This window comes from Mustela nivalis, assembly GCF_964662115.1.
Source record: "Mustela nivalis genome assembly, chromosome: 2".
NCBI lineage: Eukaryota > Metazoa > Chordata > Mammalia > Carnivora > Mustelidae > Mustela > Mustela nivalis.
The window spans coordinates 130701972-130721021 of record NC_139021.1 but is presented as its reverse complement, the minus strand read 5'-3'; the positions used below and the strand labels follow the sequence as shown (position 1 = coordinate 130721021).

Here is a 19050-nt window from a genome sequence, read left to right as displayed (position 1 = left end):
AAGAACTATCAGGGCCACCTGAGAGGCTCACTGGGTTAAAACCTTTGCCTTCAGCTCAGGTCATGATCCCAGAATCCTGGGATCAAGCCCTGAGTCAGGCTCTCTGCTCAACAGGGAGCCTGCTTCCCCCCTCTCTCTCTGCCTGCCTCTCTGCCTACTTGTGATTTCTGTCAAATAAATAAATAAAATATTTTTTTAAAAAAACAACTGTCAGGGCGCCTGGGTGGCTCAGTGGGTTAAGCCGCTGCCTTCGGCTCAGGTCATGATCTCAGGGTCCTGGGATCGAGTCCCACATCGGGCTCTCTGCTCAGCGGGAAGCCTGCTTCCTCCTCTCTCTCTCTCTCTGCCTGCCTCTCTGCCTACTTGTGATTTCTGTCTGTCAAATAAATAAATAAAATCTTTAAAAAAAAAAAAAAACTATCAAATATACTTCTAGGAGTAAAAATATCAAATACCTAGGTATAAAACAAATGAAATAACTCTTTATTGGAAACTACAAAATATTATTGAAGGAAATTAAATGACATATATATATATAAAGATATAAAGATGAGGGCACCTGGGTTCTCAGTGGGTTAAAGCCTCTGCCTTCAGCTCAGGTCATGATCTCATGAGCCCCACATCAAGCTCTCTTCCCCGTTTCCCCCTCTCTCTGCTTGCCTCTCTGCCTCCTTGTGATTTCTGTCTATCAAATAAATAAATAAAATCTTTTTAAAAAAAGATATAAAGATGAGCTATAATATTCAATATTGTAAAAATGTCAGTCTTTCCAAATTGATGTATAGGTTCAACATAATCACAATAAAATCCCAGCAGAGTTTCTGGTGGAAATTTACAAGCTGATTCAAAATGTTAACGAAAATGTAAAGAACAACAATAGAAAGAGCCCAAATCAGTACTGAAGAACAAAGCTGAAGGACTTACACTACCCGTATAATTGTTACAATTATAAAGCCTACTGATGAGGAGTTTAGACATAAGGATAGACAAAAAGACCAAGGAAACAGAGTCTAGAAATAGACTCAGAACTAAGCAATCACCTGATTTATGACAAAAACGAAGACTGTAGTAACAGGGAAAGGATGGTCATTTCACTAATGGTGCCAGTCAATTAGAGAGCCATATGAAAAATAATCATTCTTGACTCCTCACACTACACAAAGAAGTCAGTTCCAGATATAGTTTACACCTAAATGTGAAAAGCTTAAAAAAGTACTTTTTAGGGGCGCCTGGGTGGCTCAGTGGGTTAAGCCGCTGTCTTCAGCTCAGGTCATGATCTCAGGGTCCTGGGATCGAGTCCCGCATCGGGCTCTCTGCTCAGCAGGGAGCCTGCTTCCTCCTCTCTCTCTCTCTCTCTCTCTCTCTCTGCCTGCCTCTCTGCCTACTTGTGATCTCTGTCTGTCAAATAAAATAAATAAAATCTTAAAAAAAAAAAAGTACAAAATTTTCTTAACCAGGACATAAAGGAAAGCATTGATAAACTGAACATTAAAGTTAAAATCTTCTATTCATTAAAAAGCAGGATAAGGGCGCCTGGGTGGCTCAGTGGGTTAAAGCCTTTGCCCTGGGCTTGGGTCATGATCCCAGGATCCTGGGATGGAGTCCCACATTGGGCTCTCTGCTCAGTGGGGATCCTGCTTCCCCCTCCTCCCGCCTGCCTCTCTGCCTACTTGTGATCTCTGCCTGTCAAATAAATAAATAAATAAATATTTAAAAAAAAAAAAGGCAGGATAAAGTGAGTGAAAAGTTGTCACAGCTTATGTAAAGATCTACACAATCATATATTCAACAAAGAATTTGTATCAATAAAATATAATGAACTCTTATAAAGCAATAATGAAAAGGCAAAAAAACACATTTAAAAATAGACAAAAACAATATCTAAATGAACTAAGAAGCAAAGTAGCTCAATGAGTCCAATGTAGTGATGCCGCTACACACCCAACAAAACGATTCAAGTAAAACAAGACAGAAAATACCAAGTGTGGACAAGGATGTGGAGCTAGTGAAACTCTCATACATACTGATGAAGAATCTTAACATGAACAACCACAGTTGTTGAATAATATCCATGAAAGCTACACATTTGTATTCTGTGACCCAGCAATTCCACTCCCAGAAATCTATTCACTAGAATGCACACATATATTCACCAAAAGACATTTATGACAATGTGCACACTAACAGTAGAATGGATTGGAGACGCCTGGGTGACTCAGTCAGGTAAGTGTCTGCCTTTGGCTCAGGTCATGATCTCAAGGTCCTGAGATCAAGTCCTGCATCAGGCTCCTTGCTCAGCAGCAAGCCCGCTTCTCCCTCTGTCTGCCATTCTCCCTGATTATGGGCTCTCTCTCTCTCTCTCTCTCTCTCTCTCTCTCTTTGATATATGGATAAATAAAATCTTTTAAAAATTAAAAAAAAACAGAATGGATTAATGTATTGTGGTATAAACATACAAGGAAAGACCATAATGCAATAAAAACGAATAAACAATATTATTCATAAATATTAAGCAAAGAAACCAGTAACAAGGGTATACAACTATTCTTTGGTCTCTCAGAACGAACTTCCCTCAGAGAAGTGTTCGTTGTATTCTCCTATGCCTCTCCATGAACTTTAGGTCTATCTGGGGCCAGGGTTCAGTATAAGGACAACCAAATACATTCTTCAGAATCAGCTTTGTAAGTGATAAAAGTAAATCTTTTGGAGGGCACCTGGGTGGCTCAGCGGGTTAAGTATCTCACAGGTTTGTTTGTTTGTTTAATATTTTATTTATTATTTGACAGAGAGAGAGCATGAGAGGGGAGAAGGTCAGAGGGAGAAGCAGACTCTCCATGGACTTGGGAGCCGGATGCAGGACTCGATCCCAGGACTCCGGGATTACAACCTAAGCAGAAGGCAGCCGCTCAACCAACTAAGCAACCCAGGTGCTCCGGTATCTCATTCTTGATTTTGGCTCAAATCATGATCTCAGGGTCATGGGATCTCAAGCCCCACATCGGGCTTCGTGCTCAGCGGAGAGTCTGCTTGAGATTCTCTCTCTCCCTCTCCCTCTACCTTCCCTCACCCTCTCTCATCTTTCTCCCTCTGGCTGTCTCTCTTAAAAAAAAAAAGAAGAAGAAGAAGAAGAAGTTAGGCTTCATCTATACTTGGAAGGCACAAAGAGCTCTTCTCTATTTCTGTTTTGTTTTGTTTTGAGTGAGATACATCACACAGAGTAGAGCACTAAATGTATTTAAGTAGGAGAATCATCAGGGTTTTAGAAAGAAAACTTGAACTGCACTTAAGAGGTTCAGCATCCTGACTTCTCTTTTAGCTGGGACACTCACGACTATATCCCCAGTGCACAACCTGGAGTAGAAGTGCAGTAAATACTTGCTGATAATAGAGAGAGCACTAAAATTGTCCCAATAAAAGACAAAGGCATTAACTACAGAAGTAGCCAAGAAAATGGAAAGGTAGGAGTACTCCGATCTCATAGAGCAAGAAATCTAGAAAAGTGAGAGGAAGGCCTCAAAGATGACTGAATTTTCCATTTTGGGTGACCATGTAGATGGTCAGTCGTTAAGTCAAATACATAATGCAAAAAGAGGAGCAGGTTTAGAAAAAAGAAAACAAACTGGACTATACCTATTAGAGATCAAGTGAGTACTTGCAGCCTTGATGCCATATGGCAATGCTACAAACATGAACTGTAAGATATTGCTGCTAGTGGTTTAGATGTATGTTTGTAAACCATTTGCTGGCCACTCCCACACATGTGAAGTGACTTGAATAAAATTTATCCATTGCAGTAAGGTTTATAATGACAGAATATTTTAGAAATACCTCAAATGTCCATTAATACATGATCAGTTAAATGTCCGACCTTATTTGCAAAGGGTCCAGTAGAAAGTCAGCATTTAGGGACAGATAATTTAAGAGTGAAATAGAAAAGAATGACTACGTTTAAGTTCACAATACTTTTAAATTAACCTATTCTACTATACCTGTATTTATAGCAGACACAAAATAAGCATAACTTCAAATGAGTGATCTAAAAATCATTAACACCATAGTTGGCATGTGTTTTAAAGGTCTGAAAATCAAGTATTAACCAAGTTCCATAAAATCCTTTAAAGTCTAAGCCAACCAATATTTTCAGTACCTTAGGCTCATAAACTGTAATAACGAGAACCAATGTATCACTTTGGAGTTTACAAACCATTTTGAACTTCTGATAATCCTAACAACCACATGGGAGATGTGAATCAGGAGGAAATCATCTGCCAAAAGTTAAGATGAAAGCTTTGTTATTGTTATACCTTCAAAGGCAAAGTTTCCAAATGAAGGATACAGAACAGTTTTATTCTTTCAAAAGAGTAGAAGTTTAATTCCACTGGTTCCTCAAGCTGCAAGGAAGTTAATTAATTTGTTCCACTCTTAATTTAAATTTAAGATAAATCTGCAACTTCCATAAAAGACACACAACTAAGCAAAATAAGGCATAGAAGAAATCTTTGCAAAACCACATTTCATGTCATTTCCCTGTCTCCATCAAATCCCATAATGGAAAAACTAGTTCTAGTTTTCTGAGACAAATTCTAAAAATAAGCTAAGGTATTGCTCACTGGACAAGACAAACATTGGGTAGAACCACAAATCCTTAGAGATAATATAAAATGTTACCAAAAGGGGCACCTGGGTGGCTCAGTGGTTAGAGCCTCTGCCTTCGGCTCAGGTCATGATCCCAGGGTCCTGGGATCCCGCCCTGCATAGGGCTCTCTGCTCAGCAGGGAGCCTGCTTCCCCCTCTCTCTCTCTGCCTGGGTCTCTGCCTACTTGTGATCTCTGTCAAATAAATAAATAAAATCTTAAAAAAAAAATGTTACCAAAGGCAAAGGACATAATACTAAATCACCTAGTCTGCACAGATCACTCTACGGAGCCCCACAGGCATCTTCCAGCCTGTGGGGATTTACTCACCTCCAAAGGCACAATGATGGATGGTTTCTTTTTCAGCTCCTCACATTTCCTTTTCTTACAGATCTGATGGCTGTTCTTTCTGTTCTTGCAGTAAGTACATTCACCACAATTGGTCTTCTGCTGGCAGGGCTCACAGACCCCACACCGCTTTCGTTTCTTCTTTTCCAAAGTAGGTAGCAAAGTTGTATATGAAGGAGAAGAGGTACTGGCGAGTGACACTGGCCTGGACACCACTGTGGTATTGGTGTCAGCCACACTGGTCATGCTGATCTGGGAGCTCCCACCTTCCAATGGGCTGGGACCAGCCTGGGAGGGTTGGGTAATGCCCTGGGAAGCATGGAAGAGTCCTGGCTCAGGGGCTAACGGGACCCCCTGAGTGTCAGCTGGCAAAAAGCTTATATGAACCTGCTTCTCATTTTCTATATTGCTAATAGTCATTATTGGAGGTACTGAACTTATCTCTGAGTTTGATGATGCCTGAGGAGTGTGACCAGAGCCCAAGGGCAAAATCTGCACAGCGCCCTGGACCTCAAGCCCATATGAAACAGTGCTCTGGGGCTCAGGCCATTCTGGGAGAGCATTATAGGTAGCAATTGGGTTTAGAGGAGCAGGAAGAAAGATAGGTGGGTCAGAGGCAGTACCACCACCCATTCCAAGGATTTGTTGGTCTAGGATAGCACCAAAGACCTCTCCTTGGACTGGAATAGCACCAGGCATCTCTGGTGGGTCTGGGGTCTCATCCAGAGCCTCTCCATGAATTTTGTTAGCACCAGGAACTTCCCATTGACGTGGGACAGCACTAAAAGCCTGTCCTATGACAGGGGTGGTATTAAGAATTTCTGGTTGATCTGGGGTAGCTTTGAGTACCTCTTGATGATCCGGTTTAGCACCAAGGGTTTCTTGTTCTGAGCTCGCCAAGAGGAGTTTTATTAATGAGGTAGGATATATGGACCCACCAATGGACAAACAGTTTCTAAGGTCCAATTCAGGTACAACCTTATTAAAGCTTGAGGTGGGGTAGCAATCACGTTCACTTTTGATGGGATCCAGGTAAGAATCAGACAGCTTAAGAGATTCTACTCGTGAACCCAAATCTTCTAACTGAATGCTGGAGTTTCCTTTGTAAGTAACCTTGAGGGCTGCTCTTTGGAGCAAAGGAGCACACAGAGTGTCCTGAGCGAACATTCTAGGGGAATCGTTGATATCATTCAAAGTCTCTTTAGAGCATAGTACTTCACCACCACGTGTCTCTTCTGATGACCCAGAAACAATCTCTACTACAGGATCACTCTGAGTGGAGACATTTACTTTGGAACCCTCCACCCTCTGGGACCAAGACTGGGTTGTCTCTTGGCTCTCACCTTTAAATAAAGATGCATTTTGTACACCAATTAGATTCTCTATATCAGAAGCAATTAGGGGGACTTGCGTTGAAACAGGATCATTTTCTGAGTGTTTTACTCCCATGTCAGTAACTACATTATAATCACATTCATGTTGCTTTTCTAAATTCTTCGGAGGTGGAACTTTCTTGGGTTTGGCTATGATCACTGGAGGTTGGGAGAGTCGTCTACTAAGAGAGGTGCTTCGGAGAGCCATTGTAAACCCATTGCAAGTTAAGGATTCTGGGTTCTGAAAAAGAACCTCGGTCCTATCCAAATTCATTCGTGCTGCTCCAGCCCTTGTCAGAAGGCTTCTGACTGGCATAGGTGGTTTGGACTCTATTTTTTTCTTAACATCTCTTTCTTGAATTAACTGCTTTAATTTTCCAGGGCTCACAGTCTTGACTGATGCCACATTTTTGTTGGTTGCCTTAGATGGCTTCTTAAGTTGGCTGCTTTTCTTTCTGTTTAGATCTTCCCTCCTGACTAATCTGGAAGGCCTTGCATGGCGCGATCGAGACATAGCTACAGAGTAGGAAAAAATGAAAGGGCACAGGGAACAGAGTCATTGGTCCTTTGGAAAGTCTCACTTCTGAGGAGAATCTGGACACAACATGGCTGAGCTCACTGGCACAAGATTTTGATCTGAAATAACAACAACAACAACAAAAAAAAAACAGGAGTGAGTCTTCTTCCTATGTATTCTCCCATTTGAAATATAATATCTACTAACAATTATTAATCAAAATTAGGGCACTGAGAAGGTTTACTGCAAAAGAAAATATAAACACAAAAGATACCAAAGCATCCTTTAAACCCTGGATTCACAAATAAAGCCCCTTTAATTACTGTGACAACTGACTTAGTTGATGAAGTTCCATGCACAGGGTAAGCAAGGGGGTTATTCTGTATTAGAAACCACAACTGTTGTAGTTACATGTAGTTGAAAGATTAAATCCCAAACTTTACAATTTTGGGTCCTGAAAAAAATTATCTCTTAATCTCTTTGCTCAGCACATCACCACATAGGCAGAGATGTCATGTGTTGGGCAGTAAAACTGGTAAAACCATAAGAAGAAGAGCCTTATTATAATCCAAGAAACTCTATTTGGAGATCCAATAATATTAATTCCACATTCCAATGGACAGTCTACAAATTCTGAGCTTTATACATGCACACAAAAAGAGCATAAAATCTGAGGAGTTAGTATTGACAGATTAGGTTACAAAAAAGACTCACGGGTCCAACAATTATCTGTTGAGTACCTACTATGTATAAGGAAGGCACTGTGGTGGGCACTGCCCACACCCAGAAATGATGTCCCTCTTTTCTCTTTCACCCGAGTTAATCCAAAGACTGCTGGTTCTAAAATCCCTTCTACCAAGGGTCTCAAAAGTCTCATGATGAATGCCTAGGCAAGGAAATTGGAAATAAAGAGAAAATGAGATCATTAGAACCGTAAATCATACTAGGCAAGCAACTATTATTTGGAAGGTAAGCAAGAAAAAGGAAGAAAATGAAAGGGGACTAGGGACGTCTGGGTGGCTCAGTTGGTTAAGCAGCTGCCTTCGGCGCAGGTCATGATCCCAGCGTCCTGGGATGGAGTCCCACATCGGGCTCCTTGCTCAGCAGGGAGCCTGCTTCTCCCTCTGCCTCTGCCTGCCTGTGCTCACTCTCTCCCCCTCTCTCTCTGATAAATAAACAAAATCTTTAAAAAAAAAAAAAAAAAGAAAGGGGACTAAGGGGCACCTGAGTGGCTCAGTGGGTTAAGCCTCTGCCTTCGGCTCAGGTCACCATCTCAGGGTCCTGGGATCGAGCCCTGCATCAGGTTCTCTGCTCATTGGGGAGCCTGCTTCCCACGGTCTCTCTGCCTGCCTCTCTGCTTGCTTGTGCCCTCTCTCTCTCTGTCAAATTTAAAAAAAAAAAAAAAAAAAAGGAAAAGAAAGAAAGAAAGGGGACTAAGAGCCATCATAATTGTCTTTGGTCTCCTCAGACTGCTTACCCTAACGCAGAATAAAACCAAACTATGAACAAGAATAAAGCTCACCAGGGGCGCCCGGTGGCTCAGTGGGTTAAAGCCTCTGCGTTAGGCTCAGGTCATGATTTCCAGGGTCCTGGGATCATGCTCCACATCGGGCTCTCTGCTCTGCGGGGAGCCTGCTTCCCCCTCTCTCTCTGCCTGCCTCTCTGCCTACTTGTGATTTCTGTCTGTCAAATACATAAATAAAATGTTTAAAAAAAAAAAAAAGAATAAAGCTCACCATACAAGATGTATCAATATACTCCCTAAAGATCACAGAATCAAGAGTTTTACCATGAGTAAGGATTCTTTAACAGTTGACAAGTTGTTGGATTTGTAAGCATGGTACAGGATAGTTACCAAAAAACTAGTCTGCAACCAAGTGAGCAACAGTCTGTGACAAAATCAGAAAAAAACAGACAGTTTCATGTTTTTCATAAAGTTGAATTTATTCATTTTAAACAACTCTTCTTGGGGTTACTGGATGGCTTAGTCTGTTGAGCAACCCACACTCTTGGTTTCCACTGGGGTCATCTTGGGCCAAGATCTTAGATCAGGGGATGGAGCCCCACGACTGGCTCCAAGTTGAGGGAGAGTCTGATTGGGATTCTCTCACTCTTCTCCCTCTGCCCCTCCCCCCATTCGCACTCAGGCTCACTTGCTCTCTCTCAAATAAATAGGGGCGCACGGATGGCTCAGTCAGTTAAGTCTCTGATTTCAGCTCAGGTCATGATCCAGGGTTCTAGGATGAAGGCCTGCCCCCTGTCCCCCACCCCCATCCCCACGGGAGCTGGCCTGCCAGGACACCACACTCAGCGGGGGAGTTGGCTTCTTCCTCTACCTCTGCCTCTGCCTCTGCCCCTGCCCCCGTTCGTGCTGGCTCTCTCTCTTGTGCGCACACGCTCTCTCTCAAATAAATGTTTTAAAATAATAAATAAATACATAAAACCTTTTAAAAAATGCCCTTTCTTTTAAAAATAAAAGTCCTGGGGCGCCTGGGTAGCTCAGCTAGTTAAGCCGCTGCCTTCGGCTCAGGTCATGAGCTCGGAGTCCTGGGATGGAGTCCCACATCCGGCTCTCTGCTCAGCGGGGAGCCTGCTTCCTCCTCTCTCTCTGCCTGCCTCTCTGCCTGCTTGTGATCTCTCTCAATAAATCCCTCTCAAATAAATAAATAAAATATTTTAAAAAAATAAATAAAAATAAAAGTCCTTTCTTTTGTGAAATGGTAGCGATAGGTTTATTTTATACTGTTATTACTTGAGGAAGTAAAAATTTGTCAGCCCTCTAGCATTTTCCAATTGTGTGTTTGTTTTTGTTGTACTAATTTGATCCAGGTAATCCTGGGATGCACTGGTTGGTTTAGTAGCTAGAGATGTGTCCATCAGAAAGCTCTGAGTTTGAATTTGTGATCACCAGCTATGTCCTCCCTGAACCTATTTAACTGAGTCAAAGTTTCTACATCAAAACAAGGTTGTTTTGAGGTATCACTGGGCTCCTACAGGGAAAGCCTGGTGGCTTCCTAGTGGTATCTGAGGTTGAGGAGACACGGGGGGAACGTAAGGTAAGAAGGACTTCGGAAATAGGCAGGGTTCAGTTTCCAGCTCAGAAACATTACTACTCATAGGATTCTGATATATTCCTCAGTCTCTCTATCCTTCAGTTTTTTTATGTATAACAGAATAGGAAGCATAATAGTACTGAACCTCACTGGGTTACCATGAGAATAAAATGAGATGACCTGTGTAAACACTTAGCATAGGGCTGGCATATGATAGATGTTTAATAATAAATGGGAGCTAAAAAAAAATAAAAGGCTGCTTATACTTCGAAAACACAAAAAAGCTGGCGCCTGGATGGCTCAGTGGGTTAAGCCTCTGCCTTTGGCTCAGGTCATGATCTCAGGGTCCTGGGATTGAGTCCCGCATTGGGCTCTCTGCTCAGCGGGGAACCTGCTTCCTCCTCTCTCTCTGCCTGCCTCTCTGCCTGCTTGTGATCTCTCTCTGTCAAATAAATACATAAAATGTTAAAACACACACACACACACACACACACACACAAAATAATAAGAGAAAACAAGCTAAAGGATGGTTATCATTATTAGAGGCACTTTAACCCACAGTCTGCTATATTCTGCAAAACAAGATCCAGTTCTTTTGTTTCTGTTATCACTTAACACATTGTAAGCCAGGTACTATATAATAAAAGATCCCAGAGCACAACACTGAAAGTCAAAGTATTGTGCCTTTAAGACAGACTTTTTAAATAGACATTAGTGATAACATTAACCACAAGAAAAATAAGTCTGATAAATCTGTACTAAATACAAACACTAGACCCGACAATACTTCACTTGAGTTCTTGGCATCTAAGTTCACTCCTTTCCCCTTTTTCTTAAAAAAAGAAAAAAAAATTTTGGCTTGCACTAACTTTTTGGCTGTGAAAAACTGTAGGATATTTTCTCCAAAGACCACTGCTTTTTGTACCAGTATTTTTAGAAAACAAAAGACATTCCAGTTCTAATCTCCAGAAAGTAAGCAGTCTTTATAAGGATGTTTTTTTCAGATAGCAAAAAGCAATCCTTTCCATTCTTCAGAAATTCAACAAGATCAGTATAAGCTCGCTTTATCTCTTGAATCAAGATTACATTGCTAAAAAATTATTAGGAGCATATAATCTCGGTATTGCCATCAGCCACGAAAATTAAAATTCACATATGTAGGCAAGTAATCTGGATATGCCAGAAGGTGTCATGGGATCTGCTTTTGAAAGTAGTTTATAAATTGATCTCGGTCCCATATATTCTTTTATATTTTTAAATTAAAGTGCTTTAGAAATTCAGGCTTGTAATTAAGATAATGTTTACCATTCAAACCTTATCTCCTGAAAAAGAGCCTGCCAAGGAAATGGAAAAGGTATGAGCAACATGGATTGGGAAGATGTGGCCTCTTTAAATGGTAACAGCCTTTTTATGAGATCGTGAAAGAGGCCAATGACCCCTGAAAAACCCAACTGCAGGGGAGAAACCACTGGGTACCACCCAGCCAAAGAAACAGACAATCAGAAACAAAATAAGGGCTCCCACAAGATCCTAATTTTATCACCCTTGGCTCCACTGATGAAATGTGACCTTCTTTTGTGATAAACTAAGTTATCCCCAGGGCTGAACTCTGGGAGAGGCAGCATACTACTTTTTTTTTTTTTTTTTGCTTTTTTTTTTAAATTTGTGGGGGAAAAAAAAAAACAATGTAGTCCATTCTTTTAACGGGTCCATACTTAAATATGGAATTATCCCCACAGACCTCCTGGTATTTATTTTCCTTATTAATCTGTAAACGTTATTAGAGACTCCATTTCCTCTTTTTGGGTGCTTTTGTTTATTATAGAGTACTTAAGTCATACAAAAAGATATTTACAATTGAAAATTAATTCTACTTCCAGTTTTCATTTCTTTTTTTTCCCATTTTCATCTCTGATGAATACTGACATTATAATATTTCTCAAAATCAATTTTATTCTACTCTAGAATATATCCAAGAGTCTGAGTGGTATAGAGAGATAGCCGCAGGATAATATTATCAGAGCAGAAAAATAAGAAAATAGTGTTCCTGTTATTAAACAGATACCATAGGCCCTAATTATTTGCAGTTCATTGATATGATCCTGTGGCTTCTTAGAAGAAGAGAAAACAAAATGAAACAAACAAAAAACCCCAACCACTATGGGATGCAAAACATTAGTTAGCAAGTCTTTTCACCAGAGGGCACAAAAATAAAAATGCTTTTTCCTAAGATGTCCTTGAGATATAGGGGACTAGAGCATATGAGATCCAAACATCTTAAGCCAGGAGATAAGAGGTCAACATATAATTTGAAACAGGAAAGACATGATGCCAGCCTAAAGTAGAGAATATAAACTAAAAGACAGAGGACAGAAGCGGCAGGAGCAGGCCCCAGGGTGAATATGACAAACATCCCAGGGTAAGGATCTGCTAATTATTCACAAGTAACATAAACCTACCTAACCAGATTGGTCAACAATGGGTTCAGGTATTTTCATCACTATTATTTGAGCTTACTAAGTATTCAACTTTTCCCTACAGACGGCCTTTTCTGTAATTATGGAAGTAATTCCCTTGCTTAAAAAATAAAAAGCTGACTTACTAAACTGTATCAGTTTTCTGTAAAAGACCATGTTGACAGCACCACGTCAGAAAATCCTCTCCCACCTACATCCCTCCTCCTCCTGGATCTCCCAAAGTCCCCTGGGCAGGAAGTGGCTGAAATGATGGAACCATACAGCCTGCATGTCAATTTAAAAATATATTGCAACCCTTACCACTACCAGCGGTGGCCAAAAAGAGTGGTGAGTATTTTCATCGTAGGGCTAGAGGCAAAAGTGGCTCTGATTTCACAGTCACTCCATTCGGCGTCTTAGAATTTAAAGCCTATTGCACTTGACTGAGAGAAAGATGTTCAACATTTCTTTTAAAAGGCACCACCCGGCTTAGCTTCGTCCAGCAACTAAGTTCTACATCTAAAGGAAGACGAGGCGGGCGGGCTGCTTGCAGTTCCTAGTCTTCTACCACAGGAAGTGTGAGAGCCCTCCGCGCAAGGAAAGGCTGTTCAAGGAAACTCACTAGAATACTAGCAGATTTAGTCAAAGGCTCCTTCCATATGTAAAATACCCCCGCTGCCCTGCAGAGAGCAAGAAAAAAAAAGGCCTAAGAGGGCCACAGAAAAGGGAAGGGAGAAGTTAAAATGGAGATAGCATGACTCTTCCAAAAACAAGAAAAACATAAAATACAGGGGGAATAGTAAAAAGCCTAAAGAAGAAAAAAGTCTCTTTAAAGGGGAGAGGGGAAGCAAAAGACAAGAGGAAGAGATTTATGGTAATAAAGGTAGAATATAAAAAAGATAACTGGGATCAAAATGCTGAAGACTAAAGGTAAAAGACCTAGGGGGGGGGGGAAGAAATTTAAGTGTGCGAGGAAAGAAGGATAGATGCAAAGAGAGTGGGGGAGGGGATGGACAAACCAGATAAAGAAGATTGGAGAGGGAAGAGAAACAAAGGGCAGAACCATGTCTGATTCAAACCTCCGACCTATCAATTCTGGAAAACCAGAGCTGAGTTCGACAGTTAACTCTCATTAAAATGGTAAGCGGTGGTTGAAGAGTTGGAAGTTCCCGCTACTCATCTTTGCAGAGAAAAAGGGACATTATGTGCCAATAACTCCCCTATATCTTGATTCTGAAGCTTAGCTGATTTCATAGCATGACTTTAAACACTGTCAGAGGCTAGCAACCAACCTATTTTGGATCTCTTAATTGGGGAGGGAAGGGAAGGCAAGGCAACCTAAAACTGATTAAAATCAGAAAACACACCCAAAATCACAGTATGCAAGTCTTTCAGTTCTTGGAAACTATACCGACTAACGTCCAAACATTTCCTTATCTAGGCAACTACCTGCGTGTACCACCCTTGTTTAACTGTCGTCATAAATTCCTGATATGCGCTCAATTACTCTTGCCCTAACTGGTTAACAAGCAAATATAGATATATTTGCCTACATGCCTACATACATACCTACGTGTGTTTGGCATCCTGAGGCCTAAGGAAGCCATCGTCTTTACCTCACTAAATTTATTTTATTAAATATTGTTGGGAGGGGGGAGAAAGGCAAGTGGGCACTTCTGGGTTCAGGGCCGACTTGAGGCTGCTGCCCTGCAGCGCCTCCCTTCAACCCATCCCGGTGCGGCGCGCAGCGCACCCCGCGGACCCTAGACTGTGCACCTTATCTTCCACTCGCTTCTCGTCTCGAAGCACTTACACTTTATTTCTTCATAAACTGTCCATTACCATGTACTGGGCAGCTCATATGGTACTGGAGACTGGAACCGGGGAGGAGTGGCAAACGAGTGACCGAGGCAAAACGGTTAATTTGGGAAGAGGACGAGATGGGGGCGGGGGAAACACTCCCAGTGCAAGCAATGTTTGTTTTCTTGGCAATGCATTCATTTTATTGGGTCCGATATGCGCAGTTTGGGTTCCCCATTCATGTGGAAAGCCTACTGAGGACGGTCGGCAACTTCCTGACCACTTTTTGTGGAACTGTGTGGACTGCAAACAGCCCTTCCAGAAGCTCGATCAGTTGGGGGTCTGGGTGGAGGGAGGAGGAGAAGAGCGAGGGAGCGGGAGAGAGATCTAGCCCCTTCCCTCCCCGACACGTGAAGGGCTGGCGGCCCAGGCAGCAGGCTCCGGCCGGAACCCGGCCCCTCCCCGGCTCCACGGCCCCCGGCTCCGCGCACCTCCCCGCTCCTGGATCCCGCCAGTGCGACTGACGCGACGGCAACGCCAGCGCGCTCGGCGACCTGGTGGCGCTCCGAAGGAGTTTCAAAAAGCCATTTTGACAGAACACCAATTCTATCCCCTACTCCCTTCCTCCCCGACCGGTGTAACTCCGGGTCACCTCGGGTCAGACTCCCCTGCTACCTCCACTCTAAAGTTTCATCCTTGGAGTCCCCTCCCCGAAATGCTCAGGGAGGGAAGTGCCAAATGTTTCCCAACGAACCTTTACCCGACACGAGCGTGGGGGAGGGAGAAAATCTGTTTGGGGGGATGCGCTTGGAACCGACAGGACGGGTTCCCCACCCGCAACTTGCCCTAACTCCTCTAATCTTGAGGCGCGGGACTTCCAAGTCTCCTAAGCGGCGCAGGGGTCGCCGGCACCTTCAGGGATCCCCGAAGGTACACTTGCCCTCCCCCAGCCCAGCTGCAGCGGCGCCTGAGGTCCGAGCCCAAGGAGTCCCGGGCCCCGCTCCCCCCCCCCACACTCCCCCAATCCCGCGCCGCAGCTGGGCCTCGGGGACAGGCGGTCCAGTCCTCCGGCCGGGGGCATTGTTTACCACCCGCAACAAAAGCTCCCCCAGCGGCTCAGGGCAGGGGGTCTCCGCGGGGAGTGGGCCCACCCCTGCGGACCCGGAGGAGCCGCGGACGCCCTAGCTCTGGCCCTCATTCCAGCTCCAGCCGAGTACCGCCCCTCGCACCCCCTTCCGGCCTCGGCCTGAGGGTCCCCGCACCCCTGCCCTCTGCCCCGGCCCCAGCTCACCACTGGCCGGCTCAGGCTCGGAGGGTAGCACGCGTGCCCCCGGCTCCAAGCCCGCACCAGCCCTCGGGCAAACTTTCCAACTCGCGCGGGTCCCCACAACTTGGGAGCCCAGGGCCCCCGCGGGCGCGAGGAGTTCGAGCGGGCCCAGGGCGGACACCTACCGGCTGCCTGGCAGGGTCAGGGCCCGAGCCCCTGGGGTGGGCGGCAGCTTCCCAAAGGTCCACGGGCGAGAGGCAGGTAGAGTTGCATGACTGGGGCGGGGCAGGGGGTTGTCCCAGGGGGCAGACCCGGGAGCCGGGGGACCGGCGGCTGCGCGCACAAAGCGGTGCGGGAGCGGACTGCGCTGCCACTCCCCGCCAGGTCAGCCCCCCGGAGCAGCAGTGTCTCCCCAGGACAGACCTCAGGGAGTGAAGCAGGGGCTCTGCCTTTGCTGGACCCTGCACCACTGAGCTACAGTCAAAATGCGAGCTGGATTTCCCCAAACTGGAGCTGGACTCCCCTCTCGACCCTTAGCCCTCCCCTTGGCCCTCCTCTCTCATAATACCCCCCTCCCCCCCCCCCCCTTTAAGGTCAAAAGGAAATTTTGGACTGGAAGAGAGGTGTCAATTTTTTCTTGTCATTATCTTTTTTTTTCCAAGGGGCCCTTGGGCTGAGAGACAAATTTTAGGGTTTCTAAATTGAATGTTTATGGATAGATCAAGGGAATGCCTGATCAGGGATGACACAACTGAGCCATATCTGGGGGGCGGATGATGGTAAACTGCCCTCAACATCAAAGAGAGGCCCGAAGAGAGCTGTGTTCCCTTGACTCTACACTTGATGTCTGAAAAGTTCATCATTACATTTTCGTTAGCCATTTGGCCCTTGTACATTGAGGATGGTCATATTCACTTCATGGATGAAACAATGAAGGCTCCAGAAGAAGTAAGTTATCAGCATTGGAAGGAATAACCAGGTACATTATCCAAATTAAGACTAAGTGGTGCTTGGGGAGCCTGGGTTGCTCAGTGGGTGATCACTTTGGGCTCTCTGCTCAGCAGGCAGCGGGCTTACCCCTCTCTCTCTGACTGCTGCTCTGCCTACTTGTGATTTCTCTCTCTCTCTCTCTGTCAAATAAATAAATAAATTTTTTTAAAAAGACTGAGGAGTACATTGGAATTTCTCCCTAAATGTTGGATGGCTATTGCTTCTTCCAGAGGTCAGTCATGACACAGACAAGGGAATCCAGGTCTTTCGTGGGCTCACAGTGACAATGAAAATGGTGTTCATGGAACAATCATTCCTCCCACGCCAAAACTTCAGCTGCAGAGAAAGACTTACCCTATCATTACTTTCAACACCGTTCTACCCCCATTCTCCACCTAATTTTTATTCTTTGGTATACTTGATTTAATAAGCATAACCAGATTGTTCCTTTGAGAAAGATTCCTAAACTTTCAACCTCTCTCAGACTGATTCATTCAAATTTATTCTTGAGCTAGGATATAGGTACACAGAGATGAATAAAATTTACCTCTTAAACAGGAGGAACCTGAATCCTGGGTGGCAAGCAGAACAAACTAATGACTGCTCTACAGTGTTTTCAGAGCTACAGTCAGATAAATACCTTAGCTGGAGACAGTAAAAACACGTGGCCTTTGAAATAAATCTTATCTTCAGTAATGGACTTTTCTCAATGTTTCCACAAGCCTAATTATTAATACATGTCAGAAACAACCTAGGACCTAGATGAAAAGAATGTTGGGAGAGCTTGACTCATAACTTGATCTCCATAAGAAACAAAAAAGAAAGAACATTAAAAACAAAGAACAGGGGCACCTGGTTGGCTCCTTGGTTAAGCGTCTACCTTGGGCTCAAGTTATGATCCCAGGATCCTGGGATCAAGTCCAGCATTGGCCTCCTTGCTCAGTGGAAACCTGCTTCGCCCCCTGCCTGCTGCTACCCCTGCTTGTGCTCTCTTTCTTTGACAAATAAATAAATAAAATCTTTTTTTTAAATATCTATGATTTTTTTTTTTAAAAGTCTATGGTAACACTCATTCTCTTCATTCCATAAATGTTAGTTGAATCCATACCTATGTGCCAGGCACAGTTCTAAACTCTGGGAAAACAGCAGTAGCAGAATGAAACCTCTGCCCTTGTGGAGCTTGCATTCCATCATGGAGTGGGGGTGGGAACAAAATAAAGAAGGCAAAGAAGTGGAATCCATATAGTGTGTCAGATGGTGATGGTTAGAGGGAAGAGGAGAAAAATAGGGAAGGGGACAGGGAGTTCTGTGGAAAGTTGCAATTTTAAAGATTTTATTTATTTATTTGAGAGAGAGAGTCGGGAGAGAGAGAAGAGAGGCAGAGGGAGAAGGAGAAAAAAGACTTCCCGATGAGGAGAGCCAGATGAGGTACTCGGATCCCAGCACCCTTGGATCATGATCTGAGCTGAAAGCAGACACTTAACCAACTGAGCCACCCAGGTGCCCTGAAAGCTGCAGTTTTAAATACAGCAACGAGGGCGCCTGGGTGGCTCAGTGGGATAAGCCTCTGTCTTCGGCTCCGGATATGATCTCAGGGTCCTGGGATCGAGTCCCACATCGGGCTCTCTGCTGGGCAGGAAGCCTGCTTCCTCCTCTCTCTCTCTCTGCCTGCCTCTCTGCCTGCCTCTCTGCCTACTTGTGATCTCTCTGTATCAAATAAATAAAATCTTAAAAAAAAAAATACAGCAATGAGCCCATTGAGTAGATCTGAAAAAGATAAGGGAGGGAGCTGGAGATTTTATGTGTAAGAAAAAGCAAGTGCAAAGGCCTTGTAGGTGAAATTGTGTTTGTGGTTACACAACAATTTCACTGCGTTTCACAACAGTATAGTACTGGAAATTAATACATCCCAAAAAAGTATAGAGCCCTCCCATTGGCCAACTCTGGGACATTTTTGAATTTGGAAAACAGGTTTCATTTGGAAAAACAAATTTGAGAGTCATCAGCATGGAGATAATAGTCATTATATATATTTTTTTAACCCAACACAGGGCTTGAACTCACGATCATGAGATTAAGACCTGAGCTGAGATCAAGAGTCAGACAGCCGTTCAGACACCTCCACATGTACATGACATTTATACTCACTTTGGTATCTGAGTCTTAAACATCTCACCAAACATCATCAGGCCCATCTGAACCTATCAGAAAAAGGGTCTGGGGGTGCCTGGGTGTCTTCGGTGGTTAAACATCAAATAAATAAAGGTGTTTTTTTTAAGATTTTATTTCACAGAGAGAGACACAGCGAGAGAGGGGAACACAAGCAGGGGTAGTGGGAGAAGGAGAAGTAGGCTTCCCATTAAGCAGGGAGCCTGACACGGGGCTTGATCCAGGACCCTGGGATTATGACCTGAGCCCAAGGCAGACACTTAACGATTGAGCCACACAGGAGCCCCCACTAAAAAAAAATAATAATAAGATTTTATTTATTTACAGACAGAGATCACAAGTAGGCAGAGAGGCAGGCAGAGGGAGAGAGAGGAGGAAGCAGGCTCCCTGCTGAACAGAGAGCCCTAGACGGGGCTGAGATCATGACCTGAGCCTAAGGCAGA

The 19050-nt window shown here is 43.9% G+C and overlaps 1 protein-coding gene across 3 annotated transcripts in view; it reads right to left on the bottom strand.

Annotated features, from left to right (window-relative positions):
• TET1 (tet methylcytosine dioxygenase 1) overlaps positions 1–15919 on the bottom strand; it is a 147173-nt gene extending 131254 nt beyond the window's left edge. For 2 of the 3 annotated variants that reach the window (XM_082714540.1, XM_082714541.1), the window contains exons 1-2: positions 15634–15919; positions 4965–6991 (exon numbers count right to left, since the gene is read on the bottom strand). In XM_082714540.1, the coding sequence (XP_082570666.1) occupies positions 4965–6869 (1905 nt within the window). In that variant the 5' untranslated portion in view covers positions 6870–6991; positions 15634–15919. Of the gene's footprint in view, positions 1–4964; positions 6992–7616; positions 7759–15633 lie in introns of all 3 variants that reach the window. The other variant, XM_082714539.1, reaches the window with a different exon arrangement.
• Between the last annotated feature and the right edge of the window lie 3131 nt (positions 15920–19050).